Here is a 24586-nt window from a genome sequence, read left to right on the forward strand (position 1 = left end):
GTTTATAGTGGTGTCTATACTGTGTACTGTATGTACTGTATGTAGTGTCTGTAGTATGTGCAGCACCTCAATCTTATATACATGAAGGGAAAAAATCATCTCTAATGCTCATCCCCCGCTCAAAGCTTAGTATCCGACGTAACAATCCAAAAAGCCATCGCATCGGCCTTCACCACCTTCCTCTTCGCCCACTCCAAATGACCGCCGGCACCCTCCTCATCCTCCTGCACCGCCTGAGCCCGAACCCAGAATTTCTTCCCCATGCGCCCAACAACTCTGCTCCGCACAACCAGCAGCGCCGGCGTAACCACCCGCTTCCGATACCGCACATCCAGCTGCACCGTAAAGGTCTTGCCGCGTGGGTTCTTCTCCACATCACTCTCGCTCTCGGCAGTCGTCGGCGCTGATGTAGCTGCCGCTAGAGAGCTAGAAGCATGAGCCGCAACAGCCAAGGACATCGCCTCATCAATCAGCGTCGCCACAATTCCTCCATGCACGGTAGCCGGATGACCAGATAGACCCGGCGACCCGAGATCAAAAATCATAATGATATCCGCCGGGTTGACGCCCGGCGTGGGCTTTGCGGCGTTCGCCGCATCCTCTTTCGTCGCGGGCAGCCATGTAGGAACCTCGTTTGGTACGGGGGTGAGTTGCGTTCGTTGCAATGTGACCAGATGCGGGATTGTCTGCGCTGTCCCGAGTGTTCCGGCGAAGAAGCCGTCTTCGCCGGTGCTGGGCTTGAAGCGCCGTGAGTCTGTCGGGATGGCGGTGTAGTCCGATGAGGAGATGAGGTTGTTGGCCCAGGGATTGGTGCGGAGGTGGGCGATTTCGGAGTCTGGGTCAGCCATTTTTGGGGGTCTGTGAGGAAGGCAGGAATGGGGAGGAGATCAATTGGGTTTCCCGCCTCTTTTTACGTTTTGTAGTAGTTCGTTCGGCCACTCGCTGCGTATTACCTCGGCCCATAGATCGGAGCGGTCACGTGTATTGAAGGTCACATGATGTGGTGTGCCCTGAGCCATCGATTAGTATAGATCGGATGGATTGGAAGTCAATTTGTCGATGTTGGATACGGTAGATTATTTGTGCCTGGATTGGTATATGTGAGGGCACGCGCATGTTCCTGGGACGAGTATGTATGCGCTCGGCGATGACAGCCGCAAGGAGGTGTTTATCCTGCCGATGAGGAATGGGCGAGGAATGTCAAGGAGTGCAAGTTGTTTTAGTGAGACAGGAAATTATACATAATCCCTGCGATCAGGCGAGTAATTCAGGATTAATCTCGAGAATGTATAGTGTTTCTGGCAGCGGAATAGGTGATAGTATAGCTAGTACGACCGGTAGAGGAAGTATGCGACACAGGGCGTTACCCTGGCAGATATGTGTAGTCCGCACAGGGAAGGTGCGACACTCCATTCCTGCCTCCTTGTTGTTGTTCTAGGTCGTTGCTCCTGCTTCTTCCTTTTCTTCCTCTTTCTCTTCTTTCTTTCTTCTTCCTTCTTCTTCTTCTTCTTCCTCCTCCTCCCACCGTCTTCCTTTCCCATCCCTCCATACTCTGCATCCATCTACCATCCACATCTGCATCCACTCCTTCTCCATATCCATCACCATGCGTTCTACCATCTTTGCTCTCTCTGCCCTGGTCGCCTCGACCGTGGGCCAGAACTCCACTGCCTCCTATAACACCCCGGCTGGCTTCAACATTGGCCTGGTCAAGACCGATGATCTGAGTATGCCCTGACCTTTTCCTCTTCTGTGCATCGCTGACCACCGATTCACAGACTCCTGGTGCCTGGGCCAGCGGAATACGTGCCCTGAAATCTGCAAAGGTGACACCAAGCAGAACTTCTGCGATCCTGTATGTGAATCCAACCAGAACTTTCACTCTGTTGCTGACTCCTCCTTCCAGGCCACTCTGAAGTACCAGTGCGTGTGCGGTGACGGTTCTGTTCCCGACGTTTCTTCCTACGTCGAGACTGTCCCCTTCTACGTCTGCCAGGCCACCTACGGCCAGTGCATCGACTCTCACCCCAATGACGCCGAGGGCCAGCGTGCTTGCAAGAAGGCCGCCAAGTGCGGCAGCAAGAACGCCAGTGCAACTGACACCACCGCTTCGTCCTCGGTTCTTGGCACGAGCACTCTGACCATGGCCACCTCCACCGGCTCCAGCAGCAGCAACAGCGCCAAGGGCGGATCTGTCTCCTCCGTGGCTGCTGCCAGCACCACCAGCAACGCTGCCGTGATGGACGGTCTGCAGCGCTACTCGACGGGCCTGCTCGCGGGTGCCATGTTCGTTGCCATGCGTCTGGTCCTGTAAGCCTTTCGGATGTGTCTTCCGTCTGGGTCATCTCGTGGTCCTTCCTTGTTCTATCCACTTATCTCCACGCGATGACGGTTTCGTGCTGGCTTTTTGAATCGATTCCCCCTCATCCCTTCTTCGAGTGCATGTCACTGAAGATGTTGCCCACATATCTATGAGCGAGGCCGCTTGTCTTTCCCTGTCTTGTTGTTTTTGCAGAGGTATTTGTCTACGCCTGATGACGTTGACTGAATTATTCTCTTAATCATAATATTTTTGAAATGCGTGGTAAAAGTCGTAGTTACTAAGTGTCATTGGTGTTGGTGGTGGTTGAGTCTCTCGCCAAGACTTTGGCACACACTGAAATTTCCCACTGATCGATACTCGGGCTCCACCGTCAAAGAAACACTCCTTCCTTCTTTCTCTCTCTCTCCCTCTCTCTCCTTTACTCTCACCCACCATCCACCCCATCATGCCCGCTCCGACCAACACCCTCCTCATCGAGGGCTCTTTCTCCGAGCTCGCCGAGGAGTTTGCCCAGTACATCGATGCTCTTCGCAAGCCCGAAGGCGCCACCCTCCAGTCTGAGATCGCCCCGCTCCTCCAACCTCTCCGCGAGCAGGAACAGTCCGAAAGCGAGCCCGATCTCAAGCAGCGCGATGAAGTCCTGAAGAAGCTTGTGTCGTCCGCGACGGCTTTGAATGGCGCCCCGGAGAAGGGTGAGTGTTGGATGCTTGGTCCCCCGCCGAACGACAGAAAAAAAGAAAAAGGAAGACTGACCATTTCAATTCAGAAATCACATCCTCCTACAACCTCCTCGTGCACCTCGTCCACCAGTCCTCCGACCCGGACGTGTTTCTCCCTCGCATCTGCACCTACCTCGCCAAACCCATCACCACCTCGCCGCAGTTCGGTCCCACCCTGGCCATCTCCATCCTCACCACCATCTTCAACACCCTGTCCACCAACGACTCGAGCCGCTACCACGTCCTGCTGGCAATTGTCGCCGTGATCCGGCAGTCCGGGTCCGGATATGCTTTTGAAGCACTGAAGCCGCAGCTGGCGAGCCAGCTGGAGACATGGCTAACAGCCTGGGAGCTGGACAACGAGGAGGCGCAGAAGTTGCACTTGGCAATCGCGGACGCCTCGACGGCCGCAGGCGATGACGAGCTGGCTCAGTCGCACGTCGTCAAAGCGTTGGAGACCATCCCCGCCGCGGAGGCTAGCCAGCCCGCGGCCCGCGAATTGGCAGTGCGCGCGCTCGCCTCGGCGCTGCGCCGTTCCACCGTCTTCGACTTCACTCCCCTGACGGCTTCGGATGCCGTGCAGGCCCTGCGCTCCAGCGACAGCACGCTCTTCGATCTCCTCGAGATCTTCACCTCCGACACCCTCGACGCCTACGAGGCCTTTGTCTCCGCCAACCCGCTCGCCTCGATCTCCAACGGCGTGCTCGCCGACGCCGGCACCGCCTTGCAGACCAAGATGCGTCTCCTCACTCTGACCTCGTTGGCCGCGTCCACCCCGTCGCGCTCCCTCCCCTACTCATCCATCGTCTCGGCGCTGCGCATTCCCGCCTCCGACGTCGAGATGTGGGTCATCGACACCATCCGCGCCGGCCTGGTCGAGGGCAAGCTCTCGCAGCTGAAGTCGGAGTTCCTCGTCCACCGCGCCACCTACCGCGTCTTCGGCGAGAAGCAGTGGGCCGAGGTGCAGGGCCGTCTGATGGTCTGGCGCCGCTCGCTCGAGGGCGTGCTGGACGTTGTCCGCTCCGAGAAGGAGCGCTTCGTCCGCGAGGGCATCCAGGCTGCTGCTGACCAGGAGGCGGCCGCGACCCAGGGCAAGTTCGGGGATAAGGCTCGTGCTGGTGGTGACAGGCGGCGGAATCCCCAGCAGCAGCAGTCGCAGCCACCAGCACAGGCACAACCGCGCGAGGTTGAGGCTAGTGCCGAGTAAGAAGGCGATTTCTGGTATGTGCATGGATGGTGTTTTTTTACGTGAAGAGAGAAAAAGAACCAAAAGCAAGGCCACTCGGAAGATTATTTTTTTTTGTAGAAAAGATGGATGTCCTTGTCCTGTCCGCGGTTGGGAAGTTGGTTATTTTGGGATCCCCACGAGTTCATGTCCTGTCTGTCTTGTTTATGCGTCCAAGAGGAACTACCCTTTTTGTCATATTTCCTTGCTGTTCCTTTTTTTTTACTTCTATAGGAGAATATCAATTCTTAGACTTGGACAGAGTTTCTATTAACTATAAATGGGCGAAGTTGGAGAGAACAAAAGAAAGTCTACATTCTATAGCAGATGTCCACGCAGCATAAATTGACAAATATACCACACCCACCTCACAGGGGTTGCAAACCGCGAGCCTCAATACCCGCCTTAACACCAGCATAGACCTCATCCACCGAGCCAGTCGCCTTCACCGTAACGACCTTATCCTGCTTCTCAAAAGCATGCACAACAGGCATGGAGGTCTCCACGAAAGTGCGGAACCGCTTCCGAATAGACTCAGCATTGTCGTCGTCGCGCCCACTCGTCTCGCCGCGCTTCAGCAAGCGTGCCTCCATGACCTCCTCGGGGCAATCAAGGAAAAGCACCAGCTCAGACGGACAAACAGTGTCCTCAAAGAAGACAGCCTGGTCCAGCTTGCGCGGGAACCCATCGATCAGGAACCGGGCCTTGTGGCCCTTTTCCGCGCCGGGGGCACTGCCCGCCGCGAGGCACTCGGCCATTGCGTTCGACAGCAGCTTCACCGTCACTTCCATCGGCACGATCTTGCCTTCCCGGATGTAGGTCTTGATCAGCTCGCCATACTGGCTTCCCTCGCGCACCTGCTCGGCCCGCAGCAGGTCGCCGGCGGATAAGTGCACGAAGCCGTAGTCCTTCTCTAGGTTGGCGGACTGCGTGCCCTTCCCGCTGCCTGGTCCGCCGAGGAAGAAGACCACTGCCACATCCGCGGTGGAGAAACGCGGGGTCGTGTTGGTGGAGGTTGTTGGCGGGGTGGGCTGCGAGGCCGGCAGGGCGGTGTTGGTGTCGACGGTGACGTTGGCCATTTTTTGTTATTTGTGTTGTGTTTTTGTGTGGGGGATGGACGGTGGTGAACCTAGTTCGATGATGATCGGGGGTTCTTGTTGGCTCCTGTGCGTGATTTGACTAGGAGGACGTAGGATCCTGAACCGAGGCCGATGATGGCGAGGATTGGGAGGATCTTGAAATGCGAGCGGTTGGTATGGGGGGAGTTCGAGGACGGAGGGGGTGGTGGTGGTGGCGGGCGAGATGGGGTGCTGTAGGCCCGGCGGGAGAGAGTGGTCAATTGGATTCGACCGGACAGGAAGTGAGATGCAGGGGCAGTCTGGCGGGCAGTAGAGAGGAACATGGCGAGAGGAGGGAAGAAAAGGAAGACCCCGTTTTTGGTGAGGCCAGAAGAAAGCGGGAGGATCGGGACGAATCCGGTTAGCGTGATTATGTAGTTATCTCTGTTGATTGGCATCACTTGTGTCCTTCTACTCTGGACTATCATCACTTCACCGCTGGCAACTACCTACTACAGGCGGGCAAATCCCCTCTGACAACATGCGATCTCGTGCGTGTATTCTTTACGTGCTCACCGATAGCAGCACAATCGGGCATCGGTGGCCTCCTCTCTGGTAGATCTCACCGCCGCCAAGAGCATGATTCCTATCATGCCTCGCTACACGGCCTACCTAGGTATCTACCTAAAGTTCACCGAGAGCTGCATTAATGATGCCACCCAACACAGATGAGATGCCATCCCGCGAGAGTGTCGGGGTGCTTAGTCGGCGACTGCTCTTTCCATCTGGATACACACGCATCTCTGTTGTTTGCTTCTCTCTCTCCTCATCATCTTTCTAAACATCACCTTCTACCAACATGGCTGATCGAGGTGTTCCTGTTGGTCCCGACGGGGATATTTTCTTTGATCCCAAACACCACAACCACCATCATGAGGAACACGCCGAGGGCGACTTTGAATACCTGGTGAACCTCAAGGCTCGTACTGCTTCTTCCAGTCAGCCCTGCTCCCCCCACTGCCTGGATGAGTACATCTGCGGCATCACCAGTCTCCCCAGCCCTGATGAGTGGGAGTGGTTCAAGAATTCGGATCTCGAGCACACCAAGCAAAACGAGATTGCTCGCTTCGCTGCTTCCGAAAGAGCCACTCTCTCCCCCGTCCTGCAGAAGCCAGCGACCCAGGATGGTGTCCTGACTCGAATGGACCTTACTCCCGAAAACCTGCCGTCCCTACTGCAGCTGCCCGGAGAGGTCCGCATGAAGATCTACAGCTACCTGTGGAACTCTTATCGTGTGTCCATCGAACGCAACACTTCCATAAGCCCCCGCTTCAAGCTCACCTACAACGAGCTCGGCAAACGCGATCCGAACACGCACCAGCTCTATCATGGTACCTCCTGCCGGGACCTGTTTACGACCGGGCTCATTTTCACCTGCAAGGGCATCTACCGGGAAACGCTGCAACTCCTCTACTCCAACACGCATTTTGTATTCTGCACCATACATAGTGCGCGTCGATTCCTCGAAACTGTCACCCCCGATGCAAAGGCGGCTATTAAGCACCTTGGGCTGCGAAACACGACGTACAACGAGCCCTTCCTTAATGAGCACCGCCCTTTCAAGAGACGGAGCGATCTCGCCTGGTCAAAGGTCTGCGAGCGCTTCGCCAGAGACTTGACCGCGCTGCAAACCCTTGATCTCGAGGCGACCATCCTTGGCTGGCCGCTCCCTCTGCGCGTGGACGGGTCGTGGTCTCGTCCGTATATGCACTTTTGTGGATTCCGCGAGACTGGACGCCTGACCTGGGTGAGCGTGAAGCTGAGGCTGACGAATGCGGTCACGTTGGATCCGGTTCCCTCATATGAGGCCCATCCCAGCTTGCTTCCGCAAATTGCGACCGAGCTGGAGAGTCGATTGATGACCAAGGAAGCTTTTCAGATTCGCCAGGATGCTCTACTCGCGGAGAAGCTGCAGACGGAGGAACCTCCGCTCAAGGCCAGGAAAGTCCTCCGCCTTGTGATCCCGCCGACCATTCGACACTCAACTGAACGCCCTTCTGTTTGACTGGAGGCCCACTGGAGAATAGGGGGGAAGATCCGCATTCTGTTGCTGTTGCGCTTGGAAACGCCTCATCATCGACGGTTTGTCTTTACAATTTCCTCAATGTTCAAAGAGAGACTCGATCGGGTTTACTGCTTAGGCAGTCCCTACTACTAGTTAACTAGTTACACACAATGATCATGCAATTACGAATTAGTTGCTAAGAAATTTTAGCTTCTTCCTTAGCAATTCTTGCCAAACTGTAGCTATTGTATCTATTTCTGAATAATGTGATCATTCACACACACACTTAGAACAAATACAAAACTACTTATTATTTGGTTAGCTAACTATGTCGGGTCGCCATTATATCATGATGAGTTAATGGAAGCTTCACACAATAAAAAAGATTGACCACTTGATTATGATCTTTCCAATTATTTCCTCCCAAGAACCTATTGTTGATTCCATTGAAATGTCAATGAATACATTGAATCTTCGGAACGGTGGCATCCTGGCCGGTCTTCCCTATTCAACCAGTGAATATGAATATCGGGGAGCAAAGCACTTCTGGAAAACCATTGATGCAGAAGTGAATCTACTCGACCATGATAAAACGGGAGACAGGAGTCAATATGTAATATTTACACATCTGCCCGAACAGAAGTTCCTGGAAGAGATTGACTCTGAGGAATTCAAATTTTTCGATTCCTATGATCCCGAATTCGAAATTCTTTTGCTCAAAATGCCTACCAAAGCTCATGAACTACTGAGCGAGGAGTTTGCCGCTGAGCTAATTGCAAAATTCGCCCTTGAGGGCATGAACGATGCTCGACGCGGGTTGTTTCAACTGGGACACGCCCGAGTCGACTTGCCTTCGCGGCGGAAGGAGCCCGACAAGTCGTATCAGCCAGAAACACTCCCGGCAGGCCGCACCGACCACTTCCCTTCGTTCATAATCGAGACAGGGTTTTCGGAGTCCCTGGGCAAGTTGCGCAACAATGCCACTTTGTGGGTGACCGAATCCAGTGGCGATGTGAAGATCGCTCTCCTCATGTCGACTAGTAAGAAAACGAAGGGCATCGTATTCGAAATCTTTCAGCCCGGCCACCACCGCTTCACCCGAGGGCACCCTGCCAGGGTAGTTGCCGAATTGAAACAAAAGGCAACCGTCAAGACCGACAAGGATGGCCAAGTCGTGGCCGATGGCCGTCTCAGAATCCCATTCGAGGATCTCTTCCTGCGGCGCCCTATCTCGCCGGAGAAAGATCTCATTTTCTCGGAGGGTGACTTGATCTTTATCGCAAGGAAGGTCTGGAGTTCTCAATTCTGAGGTATTCCGACATCATATCATAGAGAGATCCAGAGCATCATCTTGTTAGTATTGTATCAATCCCAGTATCGTTTACGCAGAGGGTATGTTTTCCAGAATTCCTATTCTATTTCATCTTGTTCTTTCCGTCTTCTTAATCCGAGCGGAAGATTACGTAGAGGGATTCGGTCTGCGCAAGGAGAACTCGGCTCAGGGATTAAAATGAGTAAAACGAACGAAGTGCATACAATATTAAGTCACAAAGTAGATAGGGACCGTCACTAGGCGTTGTAGTAGTGTAATATCTGTCTCCCACACCACCTTGTTTCTGTTAAATTAGGTTGTAGATAGATAGACTGTGGAGATTGTCTTCACAACTCAAATTTCTTTCTCTCCACTCCGTGTGGATCCCCAGAGAGAGCACATGAAGCAGGTATTGGTCCTCGTTATTTGAATCGTTCCGGAATAATTAAGATATATGATAGACTTTGTCATACCTTCCTTCCTATATCGTAGAGTTCCACGATTGTTGATCTACATAGAAAGAAGTATATCACCTAGTACTAGCCAATCAGAAACAGACAGTGACAGGCACTAAATATCAACGACGCAACAAACTAAATAAAGCACGAAGGTAGAACCCTTAGCCGACGCCCGTCAATACACAACATAGCCTCCTGCCATAAAAAGACCACCGCCACAAATAAACTCTACGGCCTGCAAGGTCGCCACTCTCGGCCCCCGCACAGACAATTAGGTAAAGGGGGAAGTCCGAGAATACGAGAACGTGGCTTAAATCTTATTATTAATTTTTTTTCCCATGAACTCTAAAACAATTACGTCGTGGTACGGAGGTGCTTTGGAGGTACTCCGGAGTCTATTATGACATGCCCTCCAAACAGAGGACTTGTTAAAATCTCATGATTCAAGGCACTGATTTGGAGGGCTTGTAGCCTGGTTCAAGAAAAGAGGGTGTAACTTTGGGAAAGCAGGAAATGACGGGGGGCCTAAAGAAGTGGTAACGAACGAACTAACCAACCAACGATCTTCTCCGAATCATCATAATGATCGTCGAGCTGCACAGCGAATAATAACCAACCAGGCCGGGTTCCTGTTTTCAGGCAGTAGTGTATCAATAATAGTCAGCGAGGGTACATTAATAATGTTGTTCAGTTCAGATGATTAATTATCCCAATAACCGGAATCCGAGCTCAAGGGGGTTGGTTATGTGTCCCTTCCTTACTAGGCGCAGATCAAAGGATCCAGATAGGCAGGATGCCAAGCTGAAACGGTTGTATGCATACCTAAGACAAGAGAGGTTACATTATTTTCGTTTAGCGGGCGGCCCCCAGAGATGATCTCGGAAATGCGCTGAAGAAACCCCCTGCGGGTGGATTATTGACATGGGTAACTACTGTAGGAACGTAATGGCGATAAGGCAGTTAGGTAAGATGTGCAACGAGTCCAATTCGATTATGCAGTATATACATGGAGTTGTCACGACGAAAAAATAAGAAGGAAAGACTCTTAAGAGGGTGTGTCAGAGAAGGACAGTATTATACAGGGACTGGAACTCTTTATGGTTCCTGTGGCCCCAAACAATCAAGAAACAACCCCAAAGAAGCAAAAAAGCATACAGTAGCAAAAACAACGCCAAATGGGGTATGATATGCATGAACGATCATGACCGACCTGACAGTATATACCCACACGCTCAGCTCCTCTGGGTTTTTCTTTCTTTTTTTAGGAGTGTTTTTGTGTCATAATTGTTGGGTCGGTGTTGGTACGTGGACCCCGAGGCAGTTGGACCCAATGTCGGCAGTTGTGAGGGCGAGGGGCGTGGCGATGGATGATGATAACGTGAGGACAATGACAACACGATGCGGATGCAAGAGAGCAGATGATGCAAGGGATGCTAAGTCATGCAGAGAGACGGGAAAAAAAGAATCACTCGGGGCGAGGCGATCTGGCTCCGTTATCCAGAGAGCGAGCCTCGTCTAGAGAAAAGGAGCGAGCATCATTCACAGCTCGGGCTTCATCCATGGGTAAGCCCTCATCGTTAGGGATGTGATGGTATGCACGATGACGGCGGTAGCGAACCATGCGCCAGGCACCGTAGAGCGCACCGCCCACAGAGCAGACCACCAGGATAAAGATCAAGAAGCCACCAACGCCCTTGATCACTTCGTAGGCCTTGTACACGGCCTTTGTGACCTGCTTAGCATCGGCGTACGTGCTGCCAGACTTGGCGCCGTCCGACATGCCATCCATGCCATCCATCCCGTCGGTGTCCGCGGCAGGCGAATTACCCACGTTGGCTTTGATGAGCTCTGGGTCATCGGGCGCGGGGTGGTCCGAGTGGCCCTGCCAGCCGGAGCTCTTCCAGTGATCAGGGGTCTCGGTGCGGTGCATCTTGGAAGTGCCCATCACCGTGCCGTTGAAATCGACCGCCTCCGCAGAGATCCAGTCCATAAAACCATCCACAATGTACATAGTCTCGAAATCAACCTTGTCGGCATAACCAATCAACACCTTGTCACCCCTGTCGTACGCCTGAGCGTAAAAGTTCCACCCGGCGACATCCGTAGCGCCGTTCCAGCTAGCGTATACGATGGTCGTCAGATCCTCGTCGTTAGTGCCGTAGACAGAAGACACCACGTCTGGCGGGGTCAGGGGCCGACCGATAAAGGGAAACTTGTAGGCACGGTACGTCGAGTAGCGAGTCGAGGCAAATCGGGCAGTTAGTAGGAGGTCGCCGTTAGGGGCATGCTCAGTATGGTAGCCTCGCTCACTCCAGCCGATAAAGACATTGTCGTTGGGGAGCAGCTGAACGTTACCACGCAGACGGGTCAGACCGCCGTCCGGGCGGTTGATGCGGCGAATGACCTTAGCTGACATGTCAGTCTCGTCAATCTCTACGACGAACGCGCAGGAGTGATCCTCGTCGTTGCCGCGCTCGGTGGATGCGTTGTTCATAAACGAGATGACGTGGTGTGTGCCGTTGGAAGAGACAAATTTGACGTCGTGCTGGAAGGAGAACGTGAAGTTGATTTCAAAATCGCTGTCCGCTCCACCTAGGCGCCAGATGATATGACCGTCCTTTCCGTCGATATAGTAGAGAGTGTTGGTATAACGCATCGAGATGATGTAGTTGCCAGCGTTGTTCTTATCGACGGCGTTGATGTGCACATAGTCTGATCCTGGCTTGCCAGCCGGAGCGTCCCAAGCGTGGTACATATTAGACTCGTGCAGGTTAACGCGGTCGAGGGAATCCCATTCATGAAGAACCTCAGATGTCGCGATATCGATTTCGACAAACCCGCCTGTCTGCAACCAAGTCTTCTCATTGGGCCGGTCGAAATCAGACAAGTCCTTCTCCTGCGACCGGTACGTGCAGGCCACCGCCGTCTTACCACCTGGCAAGATGTTGAACTCGTGCATATTGAAGGCAGCGAGGTTATTGGTCACACCGACCTCATTCTCGATTTCATAATGATGGTTCAACACCATGCCGCTCCCTGGCGTCGAACCTTCAAAATCACGCTGCCAGATGAACGACAGGCGCGGGTCGCCATCCATGTGCCAGACGGCCTTGAAATCGAACACGTTGAGGTTATCGGTCATGGGCGACCCAGCCCAGATAAGGATCTGTGGCACGATGTGTCAGTCAGTCGGTCCGACGTGGCGGAGAAGAAAAAAAGGGGAAACATACACCATCATTGTCGTAGATGTATGGCCCAATCTGATATTGTTCGTATCGCTTGGTCGGATGTTCGGGGTCGATCTGGCCATACGGCGCCACGAACCAGTAGCCTTCGGTCAAGCGTTCCCGGTCTTTGATTTCAGTTTCGAATTTCATTGCCCGCACGTCGGGAAGCTGGACACATAAATCAGATTCCTGCCAGGTCATGAAGAATGTTGGGCGCGGCCACTCACCGTCATGAACGACATCATGTCCGCATCATTGCGCTGTGCAACGGCATTATGCACGAAGGGCAATGACAACAATACGCTGAGAAACATCATGATGGCGGTTTGAATGAGTGGCTAGGAAGGAAAATCTTCCAAAACGTGTAAAAAAGGGAGATCAAGAGGCAAGGCAGGGGGGCCAAGAGTGGGTGGATTGTAGGAAGAGAATGAGCCCTACGCGGGGGCCGGTAGTAGACAAGGCGGCCTGTCGTCAGGAGGGAGGGGGAAGGAATGATAGGGGGGAGGGAGGGAAAGAGAGAGAGAAAACGAGAGGGATGGGGGCCTCGCGGCTGAGCTAGGGAGAGAAAAGGCTTGGACCAAAAGATAATCACACTCCGCCTCACCAGCCAAGTAAGAGCCAAAAAAAAAATTGGGGCAGACAGGCGACGATGCGAGGCGTCGCGGCCCCCGGCCGGCCCACGTAATTGGGGTGATAAGTATTTTGGACGGCTTGGCAATGTTTCGGGCAGTGGAGAAGAGGCGAAGCCCACTAGTTAGTGTTGAGGACTCTGCGAGAGCGGAGAGGCAGAGAGGAGCGAGAGTTCCTCTCGTATCGGTCGAGCGAATCACTCGCAAGCCGGGTTCCACAGCCGCTGCGCGTGGTTGGGCCGCTCCGTACCTGCGAGCCGGCCGGGACCCATCCGTCGCGTTTCGTGTTGACCACTCAGTCGGGCTAGCGCACTCTCAGGGGGGTGTGGGCGATGGCCAATAACAACGAGCGCTGAGAACGAGGACCGTCGCCCCAGCACACGCCGTCCCCTGGGACTGGCCACACAATGTGGAAATTCTGGAAAGTATTGAGTTCGCCACTGCGACTGTAGTGGAGCAGCCAGGGGGGTGGCCTTGGCACTTTTTCCGTGTTGGGATTAGAGAATCGGTAATCCACGCCAGCTTCTTCAGCGAAAAGGGGGTGTGTAAATGAGGATGTGCAGGGGGGAGAAAAGTGGCCGCGGAAAGCGAGCAAACGCAAATGGACTTGTGGAAAGGAGAGAAAAAGGCCAGTGTGTCAGAATGCATACCCGAATCAGGTGACCCGTCTCCTTACTTTACCCCGAGTGCTTAGCTGGTGTCGCCATCGGTCCACCCATTAAGCATCCGGCCGATGCCATCATTTCTGGGCATTCTGATCGAATCAATTCATATTAAGCTATGCACTAACTAACCAATTCCGCTACGTGTACGCCTTGCTGGTTAGCCCCTGGTCCACAGACACATCACAATGCATTATTCCGGCCAAAGAAACGACAATCCGGAGCGGGGCGGGATCCTTTGATAAAGAGACATCCGAAGTCCTTATCTGGTGAAGGGGGTAGAAGATGGTACCCATGCTGGAGCTACATGATGTTAGTTTGACAACAATTGAATGTTATACTAGCTAGCAAAATAGGGTTCTTACATTATTTCCGGGTCCCAATCGCTAGAGAACTCGATGAGCGCCCAGTCCATCGGAGTAGGAAGCCCAGCGCGCCGAATAGTTCTGGCTGGGCTCCTTCTGCCATATAACAGACCAGGTACAATATGGCCCTTGACAATTTGAGAAGGGAACTGCGCAACCCTATTCTTGCGGTGAGTGGCCAGTTGCATGAACCGGCATGGCGTAAAGAGTTCCGGCATTTTTATGCTGGATCCCCTCCCGGTAGAGCTTGCTCTTTCCGATAAATCTGATTTCACCCCCTTGAGTTTCTGTCTCCTCTTCAATGGCGCACAGACTCGGATAGTCGACGCCCTAGGTTCGCGGCATCTATATCCCCAATCGTCACTCCTTTCGGTCCACTACTTGAATCCTATATGAAGAAGAGTCAGTAAGTCTAACTGTCAACATGTGTCAACGAAAACATGTGCAGAATATACCGCTAAGCCAAAGGCAGAATCTCGGCTAAAGGTGATTTTCTGGTTGACACTAGCTTTAACGCAGTTACTATTGGGGGTACTTAGGATGCGAAACACCCTCCGGAACGTCCTCCCTGCTGGGGCGTCACACATTGCAAACACGTAATCCCAAGCATTTTCCAATTGCCTCTTCGCTACTGGAGCTCCAGAACCCCCCAAGACACTCATTGGTGTTCCTATCTGAGCCCCGAGAAGATTTGTCAATACTAGCCCACCAGCTATAACGAGCTTTCAAGGCATTTCTGTATAGCTCATCCTCGAGGAACTCGTCTGGGAAACGGCATTGTTCAGGATGCAGACGATTGCTTCGCGCAGGCTGTCCCAGTTCCTGGTTCTCCCTGTATTAATTATTCTAAGCACCGTTCGAGGGTTCTCCAGCGTGCCTAAACTCCTGCTGCGCAGTAGCAGCCTACGGTGCGGATTTTGTAGGCATTTAATGCTTCCATGAGGTCGTAATGCCGAAGATATGATGAACTGGGTGTGGTGGTTCCGGAGAATCGCGTTGATTTCTACATATATGGCGTCGTTGTCAATGAAGCGCTCCCACGTGGGGTGTTTTCGTGCATGAGCGATGCTTTGTACGGGATAGGAACAGAGATATGTCCATCAACGCGCAAGTCTTCCACGTAGAGTTTAGCAAGTTAGTTCTGCTGGTGTTTGCCCTGTTACAGTGGTCACTAAAAAGCGAGGAGACAGAACAAAATGGAATCCATCAATTAAAATAATCAATCAACCGGTACTGGCAGAACTCCTCGTGTTCTTCCGCTCCATCTGTCTATCTCAACCAGGCACTCAAGTTGCGACCAATTCGCTCACTATGTACCACTACTAACTACCCAACTACCGTGTGGTTCTGCTTCGCGTACGCCTTGACTGGCGGTTCGCTCGTAGCCCGCGGCTGATACGCCAGGATCTCTGCAACGGCCACTGAGAGAGATATATATTAGTCAACATGTTGCTATTAGAGGCAAAGAAAACGAGCAAAATGAAAGGAACCTACCCAATAGCAGCCCCTCGGTCCCCAACACATCATCCAGCCCCAGGGCCGGTGGCACTGCTTGCTGACACACGCTGGCGAGATCGATGCGGGCCAAATTAGCCGGCCCTTGGTGCGAGATTGCGTCAGCCGCCAGGGCCCACGCAAGTGGGTTGTACAGGACGCCCTCGTGGGTATAAAATCCGCCCGCGGGTTTGTCGGCGCAGACGGTCTGGAGGTGAGCATTGGTGACTCCGACGCCGCGCGCGTCGCGGAGGAAAGCCGATGCATTGCTGCCGCCGGACTGGGGCTCGACGATCTCATCGGAGCTGGAGTAGACCGTCGTGGTGGGGACGTAGGCCGAATCGCCGTCGTCGGCCCGCAGGACCTGAATGAACTGCGCGGTCCATTCCTGCTGGAAGATCGACGGCGTGCAGGCTGAATAGTCCAGTGCTGGGCAGAGGAAGTTCGCTTCCACGGTTCCATGGAAGTCGGGACTGATGGCTACGAAGTCGGCCACTACGGGCCGCGTCGAGGGCCAGTATTTCAGCGCCCATTGCGTGTCTAGCCCGCCCTGCGACCAGGAGATAACCCCCACCGACTGCCCGGCGCTGAGCGCGGAAATGTAATTGATGGCATACGCCACGTACTCGGCGTTCACCTGTGCATCTGAGAGTGATGCGCGCGGCATGTTCACCCACACTACATCGATGCCGGCGGAGCTGTTGGCCAGCTTGCTGAAACTATAGTAGTAGGTTGTTCCGGCCGGAATCGCCGTCCCGGGGACGAGGATGACCGGTGTGTTGCCATTGCGACCGAAGGAGAACGAGTCGGGGATGTGGATGGCCGCGCGGAGAGTACTCTCGGGAACCGAATACGGCGCATCGGCGGCGGCCTTGTTGGGGTAGATGTTCTGCTTGACGGCAGGGTTTGAATTGTTCCGTGAATTCAGCTCAGTGTCCAGGTATCCATTAAGGAACGACGCAATCTGGCTCGGAATGAGCCCGGCCGCCGTGATGGCGTTGGCTGCATCCACGATGCTGGACGCTCCCGACATGGCCTGTTTGATGCTCGATAAGGCCGACTGGTCGGACCCCGGCGTTGTTGAATCTGTGCCATGTTGGAGCTGAGAAACCAGGTCTGAAACCGACGCCGCTGTGTCTTCTCCGATCTCCAAGGGTTCGTTCGCGACGGTCGACAACACCTGGATGAGGTCGGGCGTGGCACGACGCGCGTGCTGGCTGGCGATGGCACCGCACGCGAGCCCTAGGCTAACAATGATACCAGCCTTCATAGTGACTGACCCAGCAGTTGAATCTCCTGGCTACATTTCAGCATTTTCGAGTCTGGATGTGGCAGCGATGTCCTCCAAACAACGGAGTACTTACCACCGGCTTCCCTTGGCGACTAGGTACCGACTCTAGCAATACCTACTGCATGGTGAAGAAAAGATTTTCAACAAACCCTTTCTTCCTCCGTATATAGTTAGCCCCCACCTCGGTCTCATGTGTTGACCGCGTGCCGATCCTTCTCCGGTGACTTCTCTTCCGGGGGATCGACGGAACTAGTCATGGCCTGGGACTACCCCAGCCGAGGAAATGTGCTCGAAAACAGGGCCATGCATGGGCTGCCATTATTATTATTGAAGCGTTTCCGAACTCTAACCAGGTCATCAAGTCAAATCACAAGCACTTCCGCCTCGGGTGCTAGGAACATGCGAATCCTGCGTGCGGGGAAGGGGTGCGAGCATAACGCAGGTACAGAGGCTCAAAAATCTGTCTTGATGATTAGATTGAGTATTAATCAAATGTCATATAACTTATACGGAGCATACCATAACTATACAACCGGATAATCAGCAACAAAAACGTGGCCTCCTAGTCGCTCCACTCGTTCTCCCCACAGATCGGCACGCGGGGTTCAACTGCCGGGAGCGGCAGGGTGGATGGATGTATACAGTGTCAACAGTGTGGCGGTGTCGCAGATGGATCTTTATCGGTCGCTGGTGATTTGTAGATGTATTTACTGACTCGGGGGCACAAGTAGGATGCGTTGGTGAATCAATTTCATAGATCTAGCCAGAATATATATTTTCATCCCGACAGCACACTTGACAAGAATGACTTCCATTACCGCTTTTCCAGCGTGCTAGGATTGTGCGCAACCCTATGCCCGTGCTGATCGATATAAATGACCTACTTCCTCCCATCAGTTGCTTGCATTCTGTTGTCCAGACCAACTAGACTCGCCTTGGGAGGATTGGCGACACCCTCTTCTCGCGCCCCAGCCTCATCCATCACGATCTTTTTGACCTATTCGGGTCAATAATAACGGCTACATTTTCACAAAACGGGACAGTACCTCTCCCTCGTGGCTTCCGCCGCGAAACTTAGTGTAGACGTAGTCACCCTCCATGATGGGTTCGCCGTTTTTATCCTGGACTCGTTCGACCGACATTTGTAGTTGCATGTAGTTGGCAAATTACTACAATTCACGGAGCATGGCTGATGATGTGAATCTTGCACACAGGTGATGTCATTCTCCAGCCCTATTGCAAACTCCTCCGGCGCATCGAAGTTCCAGAAATTTGCCCGAGATCCAGATCCGGGGAAGGATGAATCCTCCATTGACCCATGATTCTGCTGGAAGAGACTCCGACTACTACATACTATGTCACTACTGCCAAAAGAGACTACCGATACCACGTAATCAACGCCCGAAGCCAAGCCGGAGGCCCCGCGCAGTGGTTGCATAGAGACTTGATCCCCGGACCTAACCCTACTGAGGCCACACATGTTTCAGATGATTCTGATCCTGTGATGGCGACAGATCCGGGGTTCATGGCGATCCGAAGAAGCTATGGCCAGTCATTATAAAGACTGCAAGTCGATCGGCCGGACGGGCCACCGCTTTTTATGTCTCGCAACGGGATGGCACAGTTCCTGGATGGCAGAAAACCCCAATGGCAGAAAACTCCACATGTAACCGTCCCGGGCAACGCTAACGTTGCACTCAAGGGGGAGTCGTATCGAGTATGCGAGTGTTAGGCACCATACCACGCGAGGAATGAGCGAGGGATAATCTTCTTTACTTGCATAGTCCAGCGTAAATGGGAGAGAAAGAGCAGAGAAAACATGGAAAAAATTCAGATCACCGGCATAAACAAGGGTAGGTCCTGTAGGTACTAAGTAGTGCGACCGCCCCACCGGCAGAGAAGGTCACTCTCGTTCTTACCCACTGCCGCTGCGACGCCGACGGGCTTCAGAGTTGCACTTTCTGCCACAGCCTGCGGTGACACGCTCGGAATGGACCAATGCTGATCCATGCTTGGACGCGACTCTCGTCTCTGCCGCCGCTGAAACTCCTGGCCCCTACAACACACCATCACAAGTGGGGAGAGGCAAGAGAGACAAGATAATCTGTGAAAGCGACTCTATCCCACCGGTCCACCCTTGCGACTGTCACCTCACTCAACTACTTATTATCTTCACCCGATCCCCCCTGATTTCCTCTTTCGTTCACATTACACATGCCGTCGGACTGATTGTATCCCCTCCCCCACCCCCTCCGAAATAACTTGCGGCTCTCAACATCGCCCTCCCTCTCCCCCCTGATCGAGACCATGTCGGCTCCGCTGGTCAAGATCTTGCACCGACTGCAGGAGCTTTTCCACAATGTGGTGACTGCACTGGAAGCCATGATTCTCTTCCCGTCGCTTTTCCGTGGCTTCTCACGCCGGCGACGGAAGCCCTTCCTGGGCGCACACTGGCGCCGCCGTGCCCTCGATGACTTCGCCGATGAAGTCGATACCCTCTTCACCACACCTTTGTCCTCCACCCGCAAGATGGCCGACATGTCTGAGAAGATCCGCGCACAGTTCCGCCACTGCCTACAGTCGAGTCCGTACTGCATGCTGCCTTCCTACAACCACGCCCTGCCCACCGGGACCGAAAAGGGAACTTTCTTAGCGCTAGATGTGGGCGGATCGACATTCCGCGTGGCGTTGATTGAACTGAATGGCCGGGACGACGCGATGCGCATTGTGAAGGTGGCATCATCGTATATCGACAACATGGTCAAGTTGCTCGAAGGAACCCAGTTCTTTGACTGGATGGCCCAGCGCATTGATGAAATGCTGAGGGAAGTGGGCACCGACTACGGCCGTGGTGACGTGCCGCTGGCCATGGGCCTGTCCTGGTCCTTCCCGATTGAGCAGACCTCGGTCAACAGTGGGCTGGTGATCCATATGGGCAAAGGGTTCATGTGCTCGAACGGAACTCTGGGACAAGAACTCGGCGATCTGATCATCCGCTCCTGTCGCAAGCGCAGCCTCAACGTGTCGATGGCGGCTCTGGTCAACGACAGCTCCGCGGCACTCCTCTCGCGCGCCTACGTCGACCCCAAGACCCGCATGTCACTGATCTTGGGGACGGGTACCAACATGGCTATCCACTTCCCCGTGCATGAAATTGGCCGGTCCAAGTTCGGAGAGCGCCCAGACGGCTGGTTCGACCACGCCAAGCACGTTATTGTCAACAGCGAACTGAGCATGTTCGGTGGTGGCGTGTTGCCCATGACTCGGTGGGACGACATCCTAAACCGCACTCACCTGCGTCCCGACTACCAGCCACTCGAGTACATGATCACGGGCCGGTATCTGGGCGAAATCGTCCGCTTGATCATCGTGGAGGCCGTCGAAACCGCCGGACTATTCGGTGGCGAGCTGCCACATTCTATGCGCGAGGCGTATTCCTTGGATACTAGCATTGTCGCCTTCCTTGAAGAGGACTCTTCTACCTCGCTCGCTGCTTCGGCCGCCCTCCTCCAGAAAGAACACACCTTCCCATCCTATCCCTCCGTCGAAGACCTTCGGTTCCTGCGCCGGGTCTGCCAGCTCGTCTCGCGTCGCGCAGCGGCATACCTGGCTACAGGCATCCACAGCATGTGGTGCCTGCGCAACCAGGCCGAGTTCTCCACCACTTCCTCCCCCGCCTCCGAATCAGCCATCAAGGAGTCCCCAGAAGTCACCGTGGTTGAAAATGAAGACACCTCCAATAACCTCTCCATCGCCTGCGACGGCACCGTCATCAACAAGTACCCGGGCTTCCGTTCCACCTGCCAGAGCTACTTGGATCAGTTGACCGCGGAAACACACCCTGGCTGTGACGCATCCATCCAGCTGAACCCGGCGCCCGAAAGTGCCATCCTAGGTGCAGCGGTGGCCGTTGCAATCGCCGTGGCTGAGCAGCAGCAGAAATTGGTGCACGACCTCTAAATCGACATGAAGTGATGCATAACCACCTTGCGCATAGACCTTTTTCCTTTCCCTCTTCCTTTTTACTCCATCCATCTCGCATCTTTACCCTCTCCCGCCCTGGTCACCGGCGCATGATCTCTGATTCTCCCCTGGTCTCATTTTGCACATGCATCTTTCGCATCATTCCCCATGGATGGAAGGAACATTGGATGGATAAGTGGATGGCTGAACTCCCTGACAGGGGGTTCAACCACAAAAATGGGAGGGTTTCCCTACATTTTTCTTTTCTTGTTAATCTCGTCATTTTCTCCCATCAGCATTGCAACGGAGTTACTACCAAGTGTCTTTAAGATCGCTCGAACGATCGACCCATCTCTCTCGCATGGGATTGAGCTCAATCATGTTCTTTTCTTTCTTTCCTTTATTGATGTCATTTTCATTCATACAAGGCTCACACACCTAATGTGAGTTCGGTTTGCCATTCCGTCCTAGATGCTGGACGAACATGGATGGAGTTTCTGGCGCGCCAGTGGGCTGGCTGGTGGTTTTCGGTCTGGACAGTTGTGTGCTGTCAGCTGGCTTTTTCCTTTTTTCCTATGGTTTTATTGCTCTCTACGGGGCACTGTATGAATGAATGGGCCTGATTATCAGGATTTTTTTTTGGTTTGTTGGTGTAGAGCCTCGTCGCCGGCATGGCAGCCATGCTAGAAAGAAAAAGCCTTTGCCGTTTCTACTTTCTGTCTCTGTCTCGATAGGAATTTGCCTTGCTTGAGCTTTCATTCGGTTGATAAGAGGTAGATGGAATAGAGGAACATCTTCTCCCTGACCGTATCCACATCTATATCCATCTCCCTTTCTTGGACGTCTTGATCTGGTCAGTGTCCGGCAAGCTTGATGGTATTGTGTAGGGTAGCAACGTCGGACGGACTCGCTTCAGTCCTGCAGAAGGCCTAGTCAAGAAAGCGACTAGGTAGAAAACAGTAGACACAGCTTTGCTAAATACCGATCTTTGTTCCCATTCATCTCACGTATACTCCCAGAAAGGGGAAACGTGCCTTTGAGCTTGGTTTTTTGGGTTAGATGTGCCCGTGAACCCTGATAATTATTGCTCCAGTAACCGTCCCAGGATGGGAAGCGGGATGGATAGTTCACTGGTAGGGTACTGATCTCGATGTCACCTTGAACCAGGGTGTGTCACTCCATGCGTGGCAGGAGAAACCACATCTCAGGGCCTTGCTCATTGTATGGGAATGTGTGCTGCACCTCACCCCAAGGAGCAATGACCCCCATCTCGAGATCACGCTGTTTCTTTGGTTGCATTCCTAAGCCCAATCTGCAATACTAGGTAGGCGCATCAAGCGCCTCCTCAGGATTCTTACTCCTTGCACAGATCCTGCAGCAGCTCCAGCATGCGACGCTGCAAATCATGCAGCTCAGAAGCTGTCAGCTTCGCCTTGTCATCATTCACCGCTTCATCCCTCACAACTAGACCCTTCCCAAAGAACGGAATCCCCATCCCCCGCAACTCAGCGGCCATGGTTTCTGCCATCTGCACAGAGGCCTTGTACACCTTCTCGTCATAGTTCGTGAGCGCCGCACGGTCTTCGGCCACTGTAGATACTTCTTTCGGGTCCACGGGTGCGCCGATGGATCGACTATAAGAACTGTCAGTTATATTTCTGATTATGTTGACACAAAGAAAAGAGATGAAAAGAGGACGTACAGGACAGCGTCTAGCTCCTTCTTCTTCTCCCCCCGCGCGGCTTGTTTTGCGAGGAGTGCTTGGCGCCCTTTCCACCATTGCCGCTCGTGGGTATGTTGGCTTTGGATTAGTCCGCGGATGCGCAGCTGGGTCTCTTCATTTTGGCCTACGGTGCGCATCACATAGCGGAGGGCTGCGGGCCAGGTAGTTATTGTGGCTAGGTCGGTGGGTGGTGTGCGGGTGTGAGATGGTGGCTTGCCCTGGTCATGATGGTGCTGTTCTCGGGCAGCAGAATGTCCCGGCGGGGATTGAGCCTGTGCTGTCAAGTCGGAGAGAGTACGGAGGACCGAAGACAGGTCTGCAGCGTTGTAATTGTCCATGACATTTTCGGGTTGTGTTGGAGGAAGTAAGTGAGTGAGCAGTTAAGTACTTGGCTCCATCAGTCTTGGCGTGTCCCGTGCTGCCCGGGAAAATTTACCTCGTCAACCATTTCACCTCCTCCGTTGTTCTCCCCACACTTCAATCCAAGAACCTCAACCCTCCCATTCAGGCTCCCAAAGCCTAGCCTTGAGATCTTCTCCGCCTTCCACTCATCCTCGTCGCCATGTCCCGGTCCGCCGCAGACGCAACGCGGTTCACAGCGACGGGCCCCTACGCCAGCTCCAAGGCGAGCGGCAAGCCGTACAATCTCCCCGACTCCATTCAGCCCAAGAACACCGCCAAATCCGCGTCACAAAATGCAAATGCAGATGCACCCAACCAATCTACAGGCCCGGACGGGAAGCCCGAAACCCCCAGGGAGAAGGTCGAACGGCTGCGGGCCCAGGCGCGTGCGAACCGCATGGTGAAGGAGTCGCTCGTGGACCGCTGGGTTGCTTCGGGACAGAAAGTGGCGAATAAAGCGCACAAGGGGATGGTGTATACGTTAATTGCTGCAACGGGTGTGTATTTCCCGCCTGTCTTCCTTGTCCAAAACAGGCTTTTCCTTTTCTTGGTCTGTGTCTCGAGAGAGAACTACCTTGCTAACCATCTTCCAAAAAGGTGTTTGCGGCGTCCTAACAGTCTACTCAATGGTCTCATTGACGCTATACAACCGCCGCCAAAAGAAACTCTGGGTCGAACGCGAACTCGAATCTCTCAGGCAAGCGCGCATCGCCTGCGCGGCCGGCACGGCGACATCAGAGCAGATCGAGATGGTGAAGAACGAGGACATCGGTGCAATCTATAAACAGAAGAAGGAAGAGGAGAAGGCGCAGCGCCCGTGGAATAAGGCGAAGCGATTTCTTCTCGAGAGATTGAGTGGGGAGGAACAGGATTCTGGTGTGGTTGCTGCTGCTGTGGGTGCGACTACTTCTGCCGCCGCTGCTGCCGGGGAAGATGCCAGACAGACTGGTGCGGGTGTGATGGATGCTGTCAATGCAAAGAGGGCTAGTGATGCGGCGGCGTCGAAGACAAAGACCTTCGCGCCGGGCCAGTTGGATGTCATGGCTGAGAACGCGGAGCGCGCGGCCAAAGACTCGACAAAGGGATGGGTTAGCTGGCTGACGGGGCGGTAGACCTTTTGGCGGATGGTTTATCTCATTCATCTCGACTGACTGGCTGGTCGTGGATTACTTGCCTTTTTTTTGCATGGCATGCTGCGGATCTCACCGGTTTATACTGTGCGGCTTGCCTCCATCGTGCCAGGGGTTCTACGGCGTTTTTCTGTCCTTTCTTCTATCTTCTTCTGGGCTGTGTTCTCCATTTTTTTTTTGTCTCTCCCTGATCCAGTGAGTCCGAACAGGGCCTCCTGTATATCATATTATGTACAGTACATAGATCTAGCCCAACGAAGCACCGTGGTCTCACTCCTCAATACTCAATGTCTATCAGTAGTAAATCCATTGTTAATTATTGCAATCACGGCCTGGTCTGACCAATAAGAGAGAAAAAAGGGTCTGCCGGGTATGCGCTTTGCCCGAGACCACTGGCCCCTGCGCCGGTGGAGCAGCAGGACAGAAATCCTACTTAAGACTCGATCTGCCCTCGACAATCCTCAGTGGGTCAATTCTACTTTTTCACATTGCAAAACCACGTTCGGCAGAATCACTAACAGAAGGGAAATGGCAGAAAAC

General features: G+C 53.6%; 13 protein-coding genes across 13 annotated transcripts; 6 read left to right on the top strand and 7 right to left on the bottom strand.

Moving 5' to 3' along the window:
- Nucleotides 1–119: 119 nt before the first annotated feature.
- Nucleotides 120–848, bottom strand: N7474_003043 (Thioesterase superfamily; the record flags this gene model as incomplete). Its single annotated transcript, XM_057194458.1, has 1 exon — nucleotides 120–848. The coding sequence occupies one exon, from the start codon at nucleotides 846–848 to the stop codon at nucleotides 120–122; it is 729 nt and encodes a 242-aa protein (XP_057055813.1).
- A 758-nt stretch (nucleotides 849–1606) lies between these two features.
- On the top strand, nucleotides 1607–2314 carry N7474_003044 (uncharacterized protein; the record flags this gene model as incomplete). Its single annotated transcript, XM_057194459.1, has 3 exons — nucleotides 1607–1727; nucleotides 1779–1855; nucleotides 1907–2314. The coding sequence occupies 3 exons, from the start codon at nucleotides 1607–1609 to the stop codon at nucleotides 2312–2314; spliced, it is 606 nt and encodes a 201-aa protein (XP_057055814.1).
- A 454-nt stretch (nucleotides 2315–2768) lies between these two features.
- N7474_003045 (PCI domain protein) lies at nucleotides 2769–4249 on the top strand (the record flags this gene model as incomplete). The annotated part of the gene is made up of 2 exons (XM_057194460.1): nucleotides 2769–3015; nucleotides 3090–4249. 2 exons carry the CDS (start codon nucleotides 2769–2771, stop codon nucleotides 4247–4249), a joined length of 1407 nt encoding a protein of 468 aa, XP_057055815.1.
- A 386-nt stretch (nucleotides 4250–4635) lies between these two features.
- Nucleotides 4636–5346, bottom strand: ura6 (uridylate kinase ura6; the record flags this gene model as incomplete). Its single annotated transcript, XM_057194461.1, has 1 exon — nucleotides 4636–5346. One exon carries the CDS (start codon nucleotides 5344–5346, stop codon nucleotides 4636–4638), a length of 711 nt encoding a protein of 236 aa, XP_057055816.1.
- Nucleotides 5347–5396: 50 nt separating this feature from the next.
- On the bottom strand, nucleotides 5397–5669 carry N7474_003047 (uncharacterized protein; the record flags this gene model as incomplete). The annotated part of the gene is made up of 1 exon (XM_057194462.1): nucleotides 5397–5669. The coding sequence occupies one exon, from the start codon at nucleotides 5667–5669 to the stop codon at nucleotides 5397–5399; it is 273 nt and encodes a 90-aa protein (XP_057055817.1).
- Nucleotides 5670–6184: 515 nt separating this feature from the next.
- N7474_003048 (uncharacterized protein) lies at nucleotides 6185–7390 on the top strand (the record flags this gene model as incomplete). Its single annotated transcript, XM_057194463.1, has 1 exon — nucleotides 6185–7390. One exon carries the CDS (start codon nucleotides 6185–6187, stop codon nucleotides 7388–7390), a length of 1206 nt encoding a protein of 401 aa, XP_057055818.1.
- A 451-nt stretch (nucleotides 7391–7841) lies between these two features.
- N7474_003049 (uncharacterized protein) lies at nucleotides 7842–8699 on the top strand (the record flags this gene model as incomplete). The annotated part of the gene is made up of 1 exon (XM_057194464.1): nucleotides 7842–8699. The coding sequence occupies one exon, from the start codon at nucleotides 7842–7844 to the stop codon at nucleotides 8697–8699; it is 858 nt and encodes a 285-aa protein (XP_057055819.1).
- A 1926-nt stretch (nucleotides 8700–10625) lies between these two features.
- N7474_003050 (uncharacterized protein) lies at nucleotides 10626–12704 on the bottom strand (the record flags this gene model as incomplete). Its single annotated transcript, XM_057194465.1, has 3 exons — nucleotides 10626–12326; nucleotides 12391–12555; nucleotides 12615–12704. 3 exons carry the CDS (start codon nucleotides 12702–12704, stop codon nucleotides 10626–10628), a joined length of 1956 nt encoding a protein of 651 aa, XP_057055820.1.
- Nucleotides 12705–15369: 2665 nt separating this feature from the next.
- Nucleotides 15370–16807, bottom strand: N7474_003051 (putative lipase; the record flags this gene model as incomplete). Its single annotated transcript, XM_057194466.1, has 2 exons — nucleotides 15370–15464; nucleotides 15538–16807. 2 exons carry the CDS (start codon nucleotides 16805–16807, stop codon nucleotides 15370–15372), a joined length of 1365 nt encoding a protein of 454 aa, XP_057055821.1.
- Nucleotides 16808–17708: 901 nt separating this feature from the next.
- N7474_003052 (uncharacterized protein) lies at nucleotides 17709–17970 on the bottom strand (the record flags this gene model as incomplete). The annotated part of the gene is made up of 2 exons (XM_057194467.1): nucleotides 17709–17825; nucleotides 17875–17970. 2 exons carry the CDS (start codon nucleotides 17968–17970, stop codon nucleotides 17709–17711), a joined length of 213 nt encoding a protein of 70 aa, XP_057055822.1.
- A 1165-nt stretch (nucleotides 17971–19135) lies between these two features.
- Nucleotides 19136–20788, top strand: N7474_003053 (putative hexokinase; the record flags this gene model as incomplete). Its single annotated transcript, XM_057194468.1, has 1 exon — nucleotides 19136–20788. The coding sequence occupies one exon, from the start codon at nucleotides 19136–19138 to the stop codon at nucleotides 20786–20788; it is 1653 nt and encodes a 550-aa protein (XP_057055823.1).
- Nucleotides 20789–22145: 1357 nt separating this feature from the next.
- On the bottom strand, nucleotides 22146–22852 carry N7474_003054 (DUF2458 domain-containing protein; the record flags this gene model as incomplete). The annotated part of the gene is made up of 2 exons (XM_057194469.1): nucleotides 22146–22425; nucleotides 22494–22852. The coding sequence occupies 2 exons, from the start codon at nucleotides 22850–22852 to the stop codon at nucleotides 22146–22148; spliced, it is 639 nt and encodes a 212-aa protein (XP_057055824.1).
- A 224-nt stretch (nucleotides 22853–23076) lies between these two features.
- N7474_003055 (cytochrome c oxidase assembly protein COX14) lies at nucleotides 23077–24028 on the top strand (the record flags this gene model as incomplete). The annotated part of the gene is made up of 2 exons (XM_057194470.1): nucleotides 23077–23413; nucleotides 23514–24028. 2 exons carry the CDS (start codon nucleotides 23077–23079, stop codon nucleotides 24026–24028), a joined length of 852 nt encoding a protein of 283 aa, XP_057055825.1.
- Between the last annotated feature and the right edge of the window lie 558 nt (nucleotides 24029–24586).

The sequence above is a fragment of the Penicillium riverlandense genome, assembly GCF_028828495.1.
Source record: "Penicillium riverlandense strain IBT 135883 chromosome Unknown utg000002l_segment0_segment0, whole genome shotgun sequence".
Taxonomy (NCBI): Eukaryota; Fungi; Ascomycota; class Eurotiomycetes; order Eurotiales; family Aspergillaceae; genus Penicillium; species Penicillium riverlandense.